At 63.6% G+C, this 16,600-nt stretch overlaps 3 protein-coding genes across 5 annotated transcripts; 2 read left to right on the forward strand and 1 right to left on the reverse strand.

Moving 5' to 3' along the window:
• Positions 1 to 130: 130 nt before the first annotated feature.
• PNKD (PNKD metallo-beta-lactamase domain containing) lies at positions 131 to 11,908 on the reverse strand. Of its 3 annotated transcripts, XM_032113934.1 has the most exons (10): positions 11,798 to 11,908; positions 11,195 to 11,408; positions 2,814 to 2,929; positions 2,492 to 2,604; positions 2,176 to 2,234; positions 1,943 to 2,035; positions 1,544 to 1,707; positions 1,357 to 1,443; positions 1,133 to 1,248; positions 131 to 936 (listed from the first exon to the last, which is right to left on the reverse strand). In XM_032113934.1, the coding sequence occupies exons 1-10, from the start codon at positions 11,823 to 11,825 to the stop codon at positions 763 to 765; spliced, it is 1,164 nt and encodes a 387-aa protein (XP_031969825.1). In that variant the 5' UTR covers positions 11,826 to 11,908; the 3' UTR covers positions 131 to 762. The 3 variants fall into 3 exon arrangements, with proteins under 3 accessions (XP_031969825.1, XP_031969824.1, XP_031969823.1); XM_032113933.1 differs by lacking the exons at positions 11,195 to 11,408; positions 11,798 to 11,908 and adding an exon at positions 3,903 to 3,978; XM_032113932.1 differs by lacking the exons at positions 11,195 to 11,408; positions 11,798 to 11,908 and adding an exon at positions 3,035 to 3,867.
• On the forward strand, positions 4,256 to 10,422 carry TMBIM1 (transmembrane BAX inhibitor motif containing 1). The gene is made up of 12 exons (XM_032113935.1): positions 4,256 to 4,513; positions 7,520 to 7,782; positions 7,887 to 7,969; positions 8,040 to 8,104; positions 8,232 to 8,285; positions 8,409 to 8,459; positions 8,622 to 8,661; positions 8,795 to 8,832; positions 9,062 to 9,149; positions 9,245 to 9,340; positions 9,610 to 9,663; positions 9,761 to 10,422. The coding sequence occupies exons 2-12, from the start codon at positions 7,548 to 7,550 to the stop codon at positions 9,902 to 9,904; spliced, it is 948 nt and encodes a 315-aa protein (XP_031969826.1). The 5' UTR covers positions 4,256 to 4,513; positions 7,520 to 7,547; the 3' UTR covers positions 9,905 to 10,422.
• AAMP (angio associated migratory cell protein) lies at positions 11,809 to 16,238 on the forward strand. The gene is given in 14 exon segments (XM_032113937.1): positions 11,809 to 11,898; positions 11,900 to 11,961; positions 11,994 to 12,027; positions 12,030 to 12,177; positions 12,496 to 12,648; positions 13,067 to 13,186; positions 13,303 to 13,442; positions 13,536 to 13,680; positions 13,819 to 13,902; positions 14,153 to 14,268; positions 14,607 to 14,710; positions 15,184 to 15,274; positions 15,545 to 15,699; positions 15,963 to 16,238. Coding segments are annotated over 14 exon segments (1,503 nt in total). The 5' UTR covers positions 11,809 to 11,823; the 3' UTR covers positions 16,039 to 16,238.
• Positions 16,239 to 16,600: the final 362 nt, after the last annotated feature.

A 16,600-nucleotide genomic window follows, 5' to 3' on the forward strand; every position in this document is an offset into this window, starting at 1 on the left:
CCGGTGCCCCCCACGCCTCGCGGTCTCCCAGGCAACGCCCTGGCCCCACCTCTTAAAGGGGCCGCGCCCCGCCCGCGGGGCTTAGCGCCTGAGGGTCCCCAGGACGGGGAGAGAAAGGGACGAACACGTATAAAATCGATCCAGTCTTTTATTTGGGGCGTGGGGGTGATTGTGGCTCCGATCCCCAGTGAAGCAGCACCCCCATACCGCAGCAGTGTGACCCTGTGGCCCCGTCCCAGTGTGTGTGTGTGTGTGTGCGTACAGGGGGGGCTCCGGCATCAAGGATGGGGTGCTGGAGAGGAGTCCCTTGCCTGGAGGTAGTACTGCCACCCGCCTCCCCTTGCTGGCTCCATCCCAGCCCCCAGAAAGGAGATGCACAACACTGAGGGCTTAAGGGGAGGAGGCCGAGTGGTGATGGTGGAGGGGAAATTGGGGACTCCCAGAAAAACAGGGGGGGTTGTGTAGGAGAAGCCCTTGGTGCCATTCCTAGAGCCCCAGCAGTGAGGCAGGGGGCTACAGATCTCCTGAGAGGGGATTGAGGTGCTTCTATGTGACAGCTGGTGACCCCCAATTCTGAGGGAGCAAAGGCAGGAATCACTTGTGGGGTGCCCACTTAAGGGGGTGTCCACTCTTCCCCCTCCCCCAACCCTACACCCCAGGAGGGAGATTCACAGCAAAACAAACCACAGTCTTGGACCCGCTGTGCCCAACCATCACCCGGCCCCGTGGAAAGGGGGGATCCGGGGAGTGGGAGGGGGGGATCTAGGTGGCTTGGTAGAGGTCCTTGCGCCTCCGCACCTCCTTGAGAACACGGGCACGGAAGGCATCAGGGTCCTCCCCCGTGCCCTGCCACAGCCCCAGTGCCTCCTGCAGCTCCGGCCGGTGGGTCCGCAGGAAGGGGTTGTAGGTCTGCTCTTCTCCCAGTGTGGAGGGGCACTGTGGGGGCAGCCACTCAGCTCCCCTGCCGGAGGCAGCACCCACGGGATGCTGGGAGCTGGGAATGCCCCCATCATCCCCTGCCACTATGGCACCCACCATGCAAGAGGGTGTTGGTGTGCGGCATCCCTGCCAAAGGAACCCCATGAGGGGTTGGGGTGGTGGGTGCTGCAGCCAGGGGACCCCCACACCTCACCGTGCTTCTCTTCTCCTGACGTTGCTGCACTGCCCACTGCAGCTTCTGCTCCAGCGCGGAATTGTCCAACTCCAGGAGGCTGGCGAAGGTCAGGCACTCCAGCGCGTATTCGTGGCCTGTGGACCCCCATATGCAGCCCTCAGCATCCCCCCCACCCAGCTCTCTCTCGGCAGTGGGAACTAGGGGGACACCAGCAACTGTGCCCTGCTGCTGGGGAGACTCACCTGGCCACAGCAGCGTGTCCTCGCCCAAGCCCACAGCCACGTCCAGGGAGGCGAGCATGGTCTCAGGGGAGCCCTCAAACGGCCTACCTGGACCCCAACACAACTGCCTGTCATGGGGGGCACTGGGGGGTACCCCTAAGCCCATCCCAGGGCGGGATAACCCCTGTCTGGGGTTGGGTGCACTCACCACAGCCAGCAAGGAAGAGGAGGTCCCCGGAGAAGAGGCAGGGAGGGCTGCCAAAGGGCGCCCCATCCAGCACGTACACCATGTGGCCCACAGTGTGGCCAGGTGTGGCGAGCGCCTCGAAGGTCAGGCAGCCCACGCTCACCTTCTCCCTGTCTGCAAGTGGGCTGTGCCGGGAACAGGGGGCACCGTCAGGGTGGTCCCCTCAACCTCAGCACCTCAAAATACCCACCTCCCCTGGCAACCCTTCCCCGCACACTGGTGTCAGGAGCGTGCCAGGCCTCTGCCCAACATGGTACTGGGGGGATGGACTGGTGGGTGAGTGCCGCAGACATCACAAGTGGTGGTTGGGAATGAAGCCCCCCCAAATTTACATGGGTGCTAGGGGGGCGCAGGACTTACTTGGTGAGCTGTGGGATGGCATCAAGAGCGCTGCCGTACACCCTGCAGGAGTTGTGCTTCTGGCAGAGCGCCTCGTTCCCTCCGCTGTGGTCCCTGCAGACAGGGAGGTCAGAGACCCTAAATGTGCCCCCCTGTACTCCCCCCCACTAAATGGGGCAGGGCTGGGGGTCACCTCAGCTGGGGCAACCTTCACAGCAGCTACCAACCCTCCCAGGGCCACCGCTTGCCCTTACCAGTGTTTGTGTGTGCAGAATATGGCCTCCAGCATCACCCCCTCTTCTTCAATGGCAGCCTGGGAATGGGGAGGAAATATGGACAGAGAGATCAGGGGAGACAGAGAACCCAAGTACCAGTTTCCCCCTAAACCCTGTCCACTGCCAGCTCCCCAGGTGCTGGATGAGCCCTGTCATGCTCCATCTTGCCTTGGGCACTTAAGGGCTGCAGTTTAGGGGCAGATTTGCTCCCCTCTAACCCCAAAATACAGAGACATGCCACCCCCTCACCTGGAGACACCCAAACACCAGATCAGAGTGGCTGTGGGGGTCTCACCTGTACAGCCAGTGGGTCAGAGGGGTCGATGACAGCTGCTTGGCCGGAGCCAGTGTCAATGACTAGGTAGCTGTAGTTGTTGGAGAGCACAGGAATGGGCAGGATTTTCACCCCTGGGGGGGGGGAGAACAGACAGAATCAGGGCATGACCCCCTCAGCTGGAAAAGGGGGAGTCCAGGCCAAACTCCCCACATCTTACATCAAATTCTTAGTTAAACATGCTTCGGGCAATTCGGTGACGGCAACCCCTCCCCGCTCCAAAGTGCCAGTGCTGGGGGGACACTGCAAAGTCATGGCGTGGGAGGGGCTCGCCGGGACTCACCAGGGAAGCAGAAGGGCTGGGGCACGGAGTGGCCGTGCGGGTACCGCTCCCGCGCCTTCTTCACCTGCCGCTGGTAGAAGAGGTAGCCCAGGCGTGTGCGGGCGTACAGGCTGTACCTAGGGAGGGCAGACACCCCTCGTCATTAAACCCCAGTCCCTCTAAGGAGCCCACTTGGGGAGGGGGCTACTGCCGGGGCTGGAACTCCCACAGGGAACACATACAGGGCCACTTTCTCATTCGGGGGCGCTGGAGGTGGTGTGTGTGTACTCCATACCCCAGATGGGTAGTGAGGGCAGGGCTGGTTCTCCAAGCAGACGCCCTCCAGCTGCTTCGGGCAGCAAGGACTGGGGGGGAGCATTGCTGCGGGGTGCTCACCAGGAGGGGCCGAAGCCGGCTGTCCCTCCCGATGCTCCGGGGAGGACATGCCCAAGCTTGCCATGGTCCGGGGGATCAGGGGAGAGAGAATGGGCCGAGGAAAAGGGAGGCAAGAGATACCCCCGTGCATGTGGGGGTGAAAAAGACAACAGGCTGCGGGGTTCGGAGGGACCTCCCCGTTTACACAGCAGCGATTTGGGACGGGACGGGGAATGGTGCCATGACGGACATGTAACGTCCCGGCTTGCAAAGCCTATTCCCGGCCGAGGGCACCCCTGGATGGGACACCGGGAGCGATCCCTGCAGTAGTCGGGGGTCCCCTGCGTCTGTGGCGGTAGGAGCCCGAAACCGGGGAGCCGGGGCTCCTGCCAGCACCAGGTAGCCTGACCACGGCCGGGGCAACGGGGCAGGTCAGCGGTGAGCAGGCGCCCGTAGGGGAGAGTGACCGGCACCGTGCGGGGGGAGCCGGTGGCTCATCCCCGGTCCCAGCGGCCGGGCTGATACCGCCCGCCTCACTGCCCCGGCCGGGGCGGGCTGAGCCCCAGCCTGGTCTCTCCGTGCCGGCGCGGCCGCAGGTTGCTCCCCGGGCGGCTCCGCACAAGCAGGGGAGGGCGGTGGGCCCTCCCTCCCGGCGGCGGCACAAAGGCGGGCGGCGGTGGCTCCCTCCCCGCGGGGGTCCCGCAGCGGCGAACGCTCGCTCTGTCGCTCACTCACCCCAGGCGGAACAGCAGCGGGGCGGCGAAGGCCATGAGCGCGGCGGCGGCGCGGCGGGCGCGGCGGAGGAGGCGCAGGCAGGCGGCCCCGAGCCCGCGCGCCCCGGCCGCTGCTGCCGCCGCCGCCGCCGCCGCCCCGCCGGGCCCCGCGGCCATGCCGCCAACCGGCGTCACGCGCCCGCCGCGCCGCGCCCCCTGCCGGCCCCGCCGCGCCCCCTGCCGGCCCCGCCGCCGCGGCACCGGGAGCGGGGGAGGGACCCACGCTCGGCACAGCACTCGCGTCACCCGCCCAGAGGAGGGGATTCCCCCCCCGCCGCTGCTAGGGGTGTCCCCCCGATGACGTCACCGCGTGAGGAAGGGGGTCCCTGAGTGACGTCAGAGCCGTCGGGAAAAAAGTCCAGGGCGGGGCGGGCGAGGGGCAGCGGGGTCCGTCCCGGGGAGCAACAGGCGGGAGCGCACCCCGCTCCCGGACACCGGCCGTCCCGGGTGCAGGGCGCGGAGCCGCCGCGGGGGGGCGCGGAGGGCGGTGGCTGCCCCCGCCCCGCCTGCCCGTCCCGTCCCGGCTCGTCCCGTCTGGTCGCGGCCGTAGCCCAGCGGAGCAGCGCGCAGCAGGTAGGGTGGCCCGCCCCGCTCCGCGCCCCCCGCCGTTCCCGAGTCCCGCCTGAGGCCCCTGGCGGTCCCCTTCGTTCTCTCGACTCCCCTCCTCTCGGTTCGTCCTCCCACCCCCCTGACCCCGCGCACTCCGGTGCCGCAGCCGGCGAGGGGCTATCCCGGTGCTCTCCCGAGCGTCCCGGCGGCCGACGGGGACTGGGCGAGGGTGGGCGGCCGGTCGCTAAACAGCGGGGACGCGCTGCCACCCCCCGCTCCCCCGTCACCGGAGTGGGTGGGGGCACGTCGGGTTGAGGTCCGGCGGGAGGAGGGGGGACGGAGCGCGGTCCCGCGAGCAGGGACGCGGGGGCACAGGACCCCCACGCGGACCACGGTGGAGTCCCACGGTGGCGCTGGTGCTGTTTTCCGGACCCCACGCGATGGCGTGGCGGGGAATCGGGGCGTGGTGCGGGGTGGTTCGTCGGAGGGCAGCGACGCTTGTGCTGTGGAGGGTGTCCCCACGGACCCCGTGGGATGTCTCGGGAGGGGTGGGCACGGGTTTGTGCCCGGCAAGGTGTGGGGTGACACCATGGAGGTGCGTGGGGACCAGCACTGGGTGGTGTGGGGGTGCCGGGGCTGGGGCGTAGGAGGACACCTCTGTCCCATGTCTCTGCCCCCCGGGAGGGAGCTTGCAGAGGGGCAGGGATGTGGGAGTGGTGATGCTGAACCCCAGGAAACTTGTGTCGTGTGTGAGCGGTGTGGGGCAGCGGGGACATCCGGCCCAGGAGGGCCATACTGACCCGCTTGTGTGAGCTGAACAGGGCTGGCCTGGGCTGGGCCTGGCCAGGACAAATTGTGCTGTGTTGGGTTGTGCTGTACTGAGCCGTGCTGTGCTGCACGAGGCAGCTGTGCCCTGTTGTACCGTACCAGTCTGTGCCATGCCGTGCCAGGCTGTGCCACTGTGCTGTGCCACTCTGTGCTGTGCCATACCAGGCTGTGTTGTACCAACCTGTGCTGTAATGGTGGGAGCTTCCAGGCTGTTCAAGAGTGAGGTACTTTCTCAGACAGCTTGAGTGGGGGGAGCTCTGTCCCCCACCCCAAACCATGATCCCCTCTTAAGGTGGTTGTGTTACCCCAGGGAACCCGTGGAGCTGGTGGCAGGGGCCTGAGCCTGGCAGGAATGCCAGGGCGGATGGTGGGGATGCAACCTGGGCTACCCGTGGGGCTGTGAAAGGGATGATGGTTGCCTGTGCCCCATGTCCCTGCCACATGTGCCTTATCTGTGCTGAGTCACCGTGGCGCTGCAGAGTAGCACCCTGTCCCCAGGGACCGTGTCATGCCAGGGTCACTGAGCTGGCCCTGCATGGCCTACCATCTAACTGGTGACCTCGGTTTCGGGACCGTGCAGTGCCATGGACCGAGGAGGGTTCAGCTGCCTGCTTCCCTGGGTGTGGCAGCTGCTGGGACCCGTCAGGCTGGTTCCTTCCCTGTGCCCAAGGCTACCCCAATGGGGTGGGAACAGGAGGGTCTGGAGCAGTCACAAGGTGGCGGTCATGGGCACAGGGTAGGACCCCGCTGATGATCCTGTGCCAGTCAGATACACCCCACTTTCTCCAGACATCTAGGTTCCTTCCTGGGGACTCCAGTCCCCCTGTAACTTTGGTGTCAGTCACAGAGGCTTTCATAGGGTCAAGGTCCTGTTTTGGGCCGTTCCCTGGCTGCACAGATGAGGCGATACCGGGGGGGTACCGTGTGCTTTCTGGGAAACCACAACGTGGAGAAAGTGAACTTCCTATCCATGTGGTCACTGCCATGCCAGTTATTTATTTTTGGTGCTGTCGTCATTGCAAGAATGAAGGGCAGCGTGACTGTGGCAGCTCTGCCGTGGCTGGGACAGTTGGATGGAAGGAGGAATGGAGGCACAGACACGGAACTGCTCCCCCCAGCCCGGCATGACTGGTATGGGTGTGCCCCCAGAATCGCTGCCTGTCCAGCCCGGCTGCGGGAAGCACTGGCGTCACACGGGAGGAAGTGCCCAATCCCCTCCCAGCCTGGTCCTGGCAAGGATCAGATCTTGGTTCCTTCCCTGGGATGGTCCCAAGATCACATCACTGCTGCAGGCAGGAGGATTGTGGGGGGTCCTGGCGCCTGCCTGGGGTCTGGGGTGCCAGTGCTGAGGGGGTGGGAGGTGCGTAAAGGCCTGGCACTGTCTACTGGCAGCGCTGTTGTTTTCCTGGCCTTGGAGATCCTGCTTTCCTTCTCCTCCTCCTGCAGCTGGCCCTGAGCCCGGGCTGCCTGCTCACAGCTGCCGGGGGTTCTGTGAGGGGGCCTGCTGTGGCCGAGGAGGGGAGCTCAGCCCCAGGGGGGTCTCAACTCCACTCCCCGAGGAAGAGTCCATCTCCTGTAGAGGTGACGTGGGTGTCACTTTGCCTTATTACTCCCTGAGGGGACTCAGGAGTTCTAGAGCCCCTGTGTGACCCATGCATCTGTTGGGTGGGGAACACCCCCGAAATGGAGGGGGGGGGAGTGGGATCTGTGTGATTGTGATGAGGATCAGACCCTGTGTTTCCATCCCAGGAAGTCAGCAGGGTGATACCATTTGTCCTCAGTGTGGTGCTACCCGGAGACACAGACCAGCCAGGGGTGCTGCTTCCCTGGCAGTGTCAGGGTGGGCTTCAAAGACCGGAGAGGTCAGATCTCTTCTGAAAAGGTCATGTCCCTGACGCAGCTTGAGTCAGCGCGTGGCTGTGCCCTGCCCGCGGCTGACCACTGACGCGGGTGCCGGGGACTCAAGGCACAGGAATGCAGGTGGCCCCAGCCAAGGGACAGTGGGGACATCCCTTGTCTCTCAATGACCTGCTGGCATTGAGGCCAACTCGTCCTTACTAATTAGGAGCCACTATTAAAGTGGGAGGGGGAGGTTTTGTGGCTGCACAATCCCATTTGTCACTGTACCCGTGGCTCCACTCGCCAAGAACAGGTCCTGCCCGGGGACCTGTGCTGAAGCCCCACGTCTTCTGTCCCCTCCAGGTGCCCGTGGGAGACGCAGGGAACCGGCATGTCGCAGCCCAGCGCACCGCCACCCTATGATGACAAGAACCCACTCTACCCACCACCCCCAGGGGGGTACCCCCAGCCCCCCCACTATGCTGGGGGGTACCCGCAGCCTGGGGGATACCCTGCAGGGGCGGGGTACGCACAGCCAGGGGGGTACCCCGCATCAGGGGGGTACCCCGCATCAGGGGGGTACTCTCATCCGGGCATGGCCATGCCCGCCATGCCTATGCGATTTGGTAAGTGGGACACCTTGGTTTATTTGGGGGAGGGCACTAGAAGCAGGGGTGCTGTTAGGGGCTGCATGGCTGACCCTGGTGCTGAGGGGTGTCCACTATCACAGGAGACAACGGATTTGGGGATGGCTCCGCCTTCCAATCAGTTGACTGGGACGATAGGAAAGTCCGTCACACCTTCATCCGCAAGGTGAGTCCCAAGGAGCCAGGGGCACCTGTTAGGGTGGAGGGCCAAGTGCTGACTCCCCTGTCTTTTGCAGGTCTATGCCATCATCTCCCTGCAGCTCCTGGTGACAGTGGGAATCATCTCTGTGTTCACCTTTGTGTGAGTAGAGGGTTCTTCCTTACCCTTGTTGTGAAAAAGAGGGCAGCTTGAGTTCTTTGGGGGGATGTTCAGAGGGGACAGCAGGTGCTGTCTCCTCTCCCTCACACTTGTCCCTCCTGTCCCACAGCCACCCTGTCCGCTCCTTTGTCCAGAGGAATGTCGCCATCTACTACGCCTCATAGTGAGTAGGGGTTCTGCTGGCTCGCGTGCCCCCAGCTTGTACCCCCACATCCGCAGTCTCCCAGCCCAGGGGCTGATCCTGGTAGGGGGTTGTGGGGCTGACACCCGCTGTCTCTCCTTGCAGTGCTGTGTTCCTGGTGACCTACCTGGTGCTGGCCTGCTGCCAGGGTCCCCGGTGAGTCTCTGGGACGTGCAGAATGGGGTGCATGGGTATGGGGGGGGTGTCTCCAGAGCATCAAGATGGGTTCATGCCTGGGGCTGCCCCTGGGTGATGGGGACCAGGGGGATGCGACATGGTTGCTGTCACTAGCTCACCTCTCTCCTGTTTCGTCCTCAGGAGACGCTTCCCCTGGAATATTATCCTGCTGAGCATCTTTGTGAGTGGGCTGGGACTGGCGAGGGGTCCTGGTGGTGCCCCTGTGGCACCCCAGCTCCCCAGGTGGGCTGGGAGGGATAGGAGGACATGTGGGCAGGTGGACAGCCCACTGAGCTCACCCTTCTCTCCCACAGACACTGGCCATGGGGCTGATGACAGGCACGATTGCCAGGTACGCCCGGGGGACCCTGTGGTGATAGGATCCAGGGTCCCTCTTGTCCTCCACAATGCAGCCAGCTCAAGTGAGAGGCTGCCAGGAGCCAGGGGATGCTCCAGTCCCTTGGGGTCAGGGACTGCAGGGTTCCTGTCCAGGACTGGGGCTGTGGGGGAGGGTCACCAACACCCTTGTGGCAGGGGGATGCTGAAGTGTGAGGTGACTTTGTTGTTGCTCCTCTCTGTAGCATGTACCAGACGAAAGCTGTCCTGATTGCCATGCTCATCACCGCCATTGTGGCCATTGTTGTGACCATCTTCTGCTTCCAGACCAAGGCAAGGAGAGGGATACACCCTGCCCTGCCCTCTGTGGGCCAGGTGTGGGGACACCCCGGGCTCTCCTGTGACAACTGTGTGTGTGTCCCCATCAGGTTGATTTTACGTCGTGTCCGGGGCTATTCTGCGTGCTGGGCATTGTGGTCATGGTGACCGGGATCATCACTGCCATTGTCCTCTCCTTCAAATATGTGAGTGGGCAGGACAGAGGGGTGGTGGGGTGGCATGGGTGTTCCTGGTTGGGTATCCCCAGGGCTGGTGCAGGCAGGGGGTTTGGGTGGTCCCCTTGCTGGGAAGCAGGGTGTGGTTTGAGCCACGGAAGGCAGCTTGCCCACAGGGAGAGGGTGCGTCGGCATCAGAAGCAGCTCCTCAGGAGCCGGGTGTGGGCAGGACCTGCCCTGCCTTGCCTGCTGCCTGCCAGCACCCCGGCTCACCCTGCCTGTGTCCCCTTCCCGCACAGGTCCCCTGGCTCCACATGCTGTACGCGGCCATTGGGGCCATCGCGTTCACACTGGTGAGTTGACAGCTGGAGCGAGCAGAGGGTATCGGGCAGGGGCTGGGGAGGGAGGAATTCCCCCTTGGTCCTTGCTTGATGCTCTCTGTCCCCGCAGTTCCTTGCCTATGACACCCAACTTGTGCTGGGGAACAGGAAGAACACACTGAGCCCCGAGGAGTATGTCTACGGTGCCCTCACCATCTACACTGACATCATCTACATCTTCACCTTCATCCTGCAGATAGTAGGCCGGGATTAGTCCTGGGACCCCTCCTGTCCCTCTCCGGCTGCCCCTCACCCTTCATCTGGTCTCTGTACAGGATAGTCCGCTTACTGTGACTCCTAATGCTTTGGCATTCCTACCTGTAGGCTGCTAAGGAAAGGGCTTCCCTTGATCATCCCCCAACAAGCCTTTGAGGGCAGTGGGGGGGACTGGCTGCCAGCGTTTAGGCAGTTTAGCCTGGCTTTGGCACCGCTTACCAAGGCTGTGCCAATGGCGTTGGGCTGGCAGCGGAATGTCACAGCCCTGCCTGGGCACAGGGAGCTGGCAGTGACTGCTGGGATCATGTTGGGATTTTTTGGCAGAGAACAGTTGGTGTCGTTCATTCTGTGCCTTAAATGTGGCTCTGGCCATGCCCCCTCCCCGAGCTGTGGCTGTGCCCGGTGTGGGCAGGGGGCAGCTGGGACCTCCGTGGCAGAGCTCACATTGCAGAGGCCCTGCAGCCACGGATGTGGGCTAAGTTGCACTTGCTAAATAAAACACTTCAGTTTTCCAGATGGTCCCAGTCTTACTGGTATGGCAACTCCCTAAAAAATCCTGTGGGCAGCCTCAGCGGGGGCTGCGGCCTGGGGCAGCACAAACACTGCTTTGGGATGGGAAAACCAAGGTCAGACTGCTCCAGGCCTGGCCTCCCTCCCCTGCCTGTCACCCCTGGCCCTGTGGGCAGAAGCCCTGCCGCAGAACAACTGGGGCCCCTGCTGGTGAGGCAGGCAGAACCTTAGGCCGAGCATTGAGGGAGCAACCACTGCAGCACTGAGCTGTTTCACTTTATTTGTCCCTATTCAGCTCCACAATCACTTCATGGTCTGGACAGGCAGGGCAGATGCCACTGTCATGTGTTCCATGGGGCTGGCGTCCCCTTGGCCAGCTCCTCCAGTGTGCCACAGTGACAGCCTGGGGATGGGGGGCAGCTTGGCTATGCCCCCCTGACCACCCTGCTGTATCGCTCCGACTCATACTCGCCCTGGTTGGCTTCCATCATCGTTCGGCGGATTTTGAGCTGCTCAAGGCGGTTTTTGTCCACTTGCCGTTTGACCAGGAGGAAGAGGATGATGCCGGAAGGCAATCCAATGGCCCTGCAGGACAGCCAGCAGTCAAGGAGATGGAGAGAGTTGGTGGGGAAACAAGGGCACTGTGCCACTCCAGGGCTCCATGGACAGTGCCCTGCTCAGTACTACAGCCCCCCCAAGCCCCCTGTTCCACCCCAGAGCCCCACAGAGCAGTGCAGCCTCCCAGTACCGACCCTCTCCCACCACCAGAGCCACTCACCAGGCCACCCCCACCGGCTTCATCGGGTTCTTGCCCTTCTTGCGCGTGGGGATGTACTCCACCCCCTCGGGGAGTCCCCCGCTGCCAGGCTCCTGACTGGCCCGTTGTCCCGCTGGCCGGTGGCAGCTCTGCCCGAAGAGCCGTGTGCCCCGGGGGTCCGGCCGCCCCCAGGTCCTGGCAGGACACGCTGAAAGGCCTGCTGCCACCAGCAGTCCTGCGGGGAGAGAGGCATTAGGGAGGGACAGCCATGGGGTAGAGTGTGGGGGGCTCAGCCCGGGATGCCTGAAGCTCCTGTCCCTGCCCGTACCCCCGCCCTTTTCCCGGCCCTTATCCCTGCCCCAGGATGACATCCCGAGCCCCATCCCCACCCCATCCCCCCGCCAGAGCCCCTGCCCTTCCGCCAGGGGGCGCTCGAAGGCGGGGCCTAAGCTGGGCGGGGCGTGGCCAAGCGCAGCGGGGGCGTGGCTCTCCCCACCGGGGCTGGGCTGGGGCGCGTCTCGGGGCCCGTGTGCCGAAGGCCGCGGGACCGTGCCGTGAGGGTGGTGGCGGGACGGTCCCGGTCCCCCCGCCCCGGGGTTTCCCCCTGCTCCCGCCGGCCGTTACCGCGCAATCCGCCTCGGGCCGCCGCCATGGTGCCGGTGTGCGGTGGCTCCGCTGCATGCCGGGAGCTGCAGTCTCGCCGCGCAGGGTCTGTCTGCGGGCGGTGCCGCACGCTCCATGCGCAGAGAACTACATCTCCCAGAGTGCGCCGCGCAGGGCGGGGCCGGGCCGCCCCGCTGGCGGAAAGGGCGGGATCCGCGCGCGGACTCGGGCCGTGGTTGGCTGGGACGGGCGGGGATTGGCCGGGGCGGGGCGCGTGGCGGAAGCGGCGGCGGTGGCGGCGGGGTGGGTCGGCATGGAGCCCGGGGAGGGCCCGGGGCCGCTGGGCCTACACGGCGACGAGGAGATCATCGAGGTGGTGGAGCTGGGCCCGCCCGGGCCGGGTGAGACGGGGCACCCTGCGCCGCGCACCGGGCGGGGCCTGCGGGGTCTCCGGCCTCCCGCCGGGGCACCGGGAGCGCTGCGGCCCCACCCCAGTGCCAGGCCCGGCCGGTGCATACCCCCGGCCCGCGGCCTCTCCGCGCGTCGCGCCCCGTTCCCCTGCGGTTTCCCTGCTCTGGGTCTCGGGGCCGCGGCTGCATCGCGCATCCCCCGCTGCCCCGTCCCGCGGGGACCCCCGCTGTCCCGCCGAGCTCACAGCCGCCCCGGGAGGGTCGAGCCGGGCAGGCCGCGAGCCGCGCCCTGACCTTCGCCCTCTGCAGATGACCTGGCCGAGGAGATGGAGGACGTGGACTTTGAGGATGAGGGGGCAGAAGAGCCCGATGCAGAGGCTTGGGAGTCGGAGGATGACGAGGGGGTGGAGGACGGCATGGAGGCACAGGATGACAGTGAGGTCACGTTCTCCCTCCACTCGGGTGAGTGCTGGGCACGGGCAGCAGCAGCTGGGACCCCCCCCCCCCCCCCGGGACCTGGTCTCATCTTGGCTTTCTGCAGAGTCCAGGGTTGCGGAGGGCTTTGCCAGGGCTGCTGTCTCCCAGCCTTCCTGGGACAGCCATCAGGACTCAGAGCTGCCCTGGGCTTGTTGTTGCCTTATGATCTGGTGGAGGAGCCCTTTGGGCCTCCCATCATGGCAGCTGGCCCTAAGCTCAGCAAAAAGCCTGTGCTGCTCCTCCCCCACGTGAAGAATTGATTCGCACTGGGCTGGGCTGGGAGGTCAGCTTCCTGACATCCCACCCAGACCGAGGGCTGCATGGGGTTTGGACCCCGTGGGAATGTCAGGTGAGGTGGGGTCGGCACCGTAGCCATGTAGCCTCTCCTTACTCTTTTTTGAAGCTTCTGTCTTTTGTGTGAGTCTTGACCCCAAGACCAACACGCTGGCAGTGACAGGTGGGGAGGATGACAAGGCCTTCGTATGGCGTGTGAGCGATGGGGAGCTCCTGTTTGAGTGCTCAGGTGAGGTGCAGTGAACAGCTGTGTCCATCTGGACACATTTTTCTCCAGCTGATGCTGGGCTCCTGACTATCTTCCATAGCTTGGCCTGAGCAGTCTCTGTCCCCTTATGTTTTTAGGACACAAGGACTCGGTTACCTGTGCTGGCTTCAGTCACGACTCTGTGTTCGTGGCCACAGGTGACATGTCTGGGCTTATCAAAGTGTGGCGGGTGGATGCCAAGGAGGAAGTGTGGTCCTTCGAGGTGGGGGACTTGGAGGTGAGTGGTGGAACCCCTGGTGCTGTGGGGAGCTCCCCAGCCAGGAAGTGGGGTGACACTTCTGTGACGCTGCCTGTCCCTCTCTCTGCCCAGTGGATGGAGTGGCACCCTCAAGCCCACGTACTTCTGGCAGGCACAGCTGATGGCAACACCTGGATGTGGAAGATCCCCAGTGGGGATTGCAAAACCTTTCAGGGTCCCGCATGCCCAGCCACATGTGGCAGGATCCTGCCTGATGGTGAGGCATGGGGCCTCTCTGGAGTGGGAAGTGTCACCAGCTCTGTGTGGGCCCTCCTGCTTCTACCAGTCTGTGCTGAATGGGAGGTGGGGGGATGAGCGGGGCCCTGTCTATATCTGTTGTCTCTGTCTCATGCAGGGAAGCGAGCAGTGGTGGGGTATGAGGATGGGACCATGCGCATCTGGGACCTAAAGCAGGGAACCTCGCTGCATGTCCTGAAAGGTAAGGAGGCGGTTTATCACCTGGCCTACTCCCTAACTGGTGAACAGCCCCTTCTAGTGGTCTTTGACCACTGCCTGGTTGGGCAGGAGGCAGCCTGGCACTGGGTTTCTCTGTCCCCACTGGTGGCTCTTGCTTGCCGGGGTGCTGGCAGAGCCGGGCAGGGCAGAGGCTGCAGGAGGGTGCGTTTTATGGCTCACTGGGTCTCCGTGGGGAGGACACTTAAACCTCATACCTGCTGCTCACCCCCCAGGCCAGGATGGCCATCAGGACCCCTTGACATGCGTGGCCAGCAACCAGGATGGCAGTTTGATCATGACGGGCTCTGTGGACTGCCACGCCAAGCTGGTCAACTCCGCCACAGGCAAGGTGGGTCTGTGTGGGCAGGGCAGAGCCAGGAGAGCTGAAGACCCCCCAGGCCCCTGTCCTGGGCCGAGGGCAGAGCCGGGAGCGCTGGGGACCCCCAAACCCAGGGCCGGTGTGCGGCCATCAGCAGCCGGCAGGCGGCGCCCTCGCGCTGCGGGTGGAGCGCGGGCTGGGTGGTCCCGCCCGGCTCCTGGAAGGAAGTTCCCTCGTTTGCTCCCAGGAGCTGAGGATTTGGAGCCGGGCCTTCTGATGAGGGTGCAGGCTCGGTACCGAGTAAGAACGGGACCTCTGTGCATCTGGGTCTCCTTCCCTCGGGGTATAGTCACCCTCCCTCTACCCAGGTGGTGTGCGTGTTCAAAATGGAGAGTGTGACCCCCAAGGCACCCATCGGTGAGGGCGAGGAGGCAGAGTCCAACTCGGTGGAGTCGCTGGGCTTCTGTAATGTGTGAGTGTTGGGACAGCCCCTCTTCAGTGCTAGATCTCACAGGGCTTGTCACACAGATCCATTTGCATCCCTTGTGCTCAATCTGCTGCATTTCTCTTGCCTCCATCCTCCCTGGCTGGGTGTGGAGATCACTTGGGTGTGAGGCCAAGGGACACCAGCTGCTCAGTCCTCCCTGCAACTGTTGGGATTCTGGGCTAGCCTGATGGACCACTGTTTGGCTGGGATACTCTCCAGACAGCTGTTTTCCTGCCCAGACATTGTCATTTTCTTCACAAACTATGGGCTGATTGCTAACTTGCTGTACTCCTGGGTTTCCCAAGCGGGGTGTTTGATGGCTCTAGCCATTGGGTTGTCCCTCATCTTGTCCACACAGTGCAGCCTTCAGCATAGGGTTTGCCTTTTACTCGGAGCCTTTACGTGTTTCCATCCCTGCTTCCCCATGTCCCATGTAATGCCTGTTCCCCTCTCTGCAGGATGCCACTGGCTGCTGTGGGCTACCTGGACGGCACACTGGCTATTTATGACCTCTCCACCCAGTGCCTGAGGCATAAGTGCCAACACGAGGTACAGCCCTACCCCCTCTCCCTAGGCCTGGAAGGTGGGCTTCGGGCCTGTTGGAGATCTCCCTCAGAGCCCAGGGGCAAGTTCCCAATTTGTACTTCTCCCTTAGCCTTGGGCTTCCCCAAAGGGCAGCCGCAGTCTCTGCACAGCGGATGTGCTTGGACCTGGGGCCTGACTCTCCTGGGGACATGGCAGAAACCATGAGGGGGTGGGGGCACATGGGGGGAGCTAAGACTTGCTGGAGGTCCCCACTGTGGTCTCCTGCTACCCCAGTCAGGGATCGTGCAGCTGCTGTGGGAGGAGAGCTCGGCCGTGGTGTACACCTGCAGCCTGGACGGGGCCGTGCGGCTCTGGGACGCCCGCTCGGGGAAGATGATCAGCGAGTACCGAGGGCACTCCGCTGAAATCCTCGACTTCGCCGTCAACAAGTGAGCGGGCAACCTCTAGCCCCCTTCCTTGCTGGGTGGAGGGAGCAGTGATGGCAGGGGCCTCCAGCCTAGGAGCTCAAATCACAAGCTGTCTCTCCTTTGAGTGCCCTTGGGGTCTGGTCCCAAGGTGCAGGACAGACCCAGGTCCATGCTGAGACTTGAGGGTCTCAAGGGGGAAGTGCAGCACTTCAGAGCTGCGCCGGGGGTGATGGTTAGGGATACTGGAAGCCCCCACCCCACCTCTGAGCCCTGTCTCCCTGCAGGGATGCCTCCATTGTGGTGACCACCTCTGGCGACCACCAAGCCAAAGTGTTCTGCGTCCAGCGTCCCGATCGCTAGAACTGTGTCAAGGGATGGCGTCCCGGCGCTGCCCTGCACCTTGTGTACAGAGGGACGAGGGACATGGTTTCACCACCCTTCTCCAGTGCGTGCTTTGTAATTTTCCAGCCTGCCCTGCTTTGCCCTAACCACCTAGGGGCCAAGCTGGGGGTTTTGTATGAAGATGTCTTTAATTATATAAATTATTTCACTTAACTGGATGCCATCTACTCTGCTTGTTTTGGGGAAGAGGACCTGGGGAGCTGTGCTCCCTCCTCAGGGATCTCCCCAGCATCCAACCATGGCCTGAGGATCAGTGGCAGAGACTCCCATCCTAGCTCTCCCTGCCAGGGGGAATGAGGGGGTCAGGGTAGGAAGAAAGCGTGCAGGTTGCTAGCTGAAGGTAAGAGAATCCTGCTCTGTACAGTCCAGGAGTTCTCTAACAGAACAGGCTATTCCCAGATCGGGGTATTGCACCCCTAAGTTCACCAGAACTTGTATGTTCCACAATACAGGAATTAATCTCCCTTGGGGCTGTGACTCCAAACATCCCTGCCAGGGCAAGGTCATGCATTGACAAGCC

This window comes from Corvus moneduloides, chromosome 7, assembly GCF_009650955.1.
Source record: "Corvus moneduloides isolate bCorMon1 chromosome 7, bCorMon1.pri, whole genome shotgun sequence".
In the NCBI taxonomy this organism is placed as follows: Eukaryota; Metazoa; Chordata; class Aves; order Passeriformes; family Corvidae; genus Corvus; species Corvus moneduloides.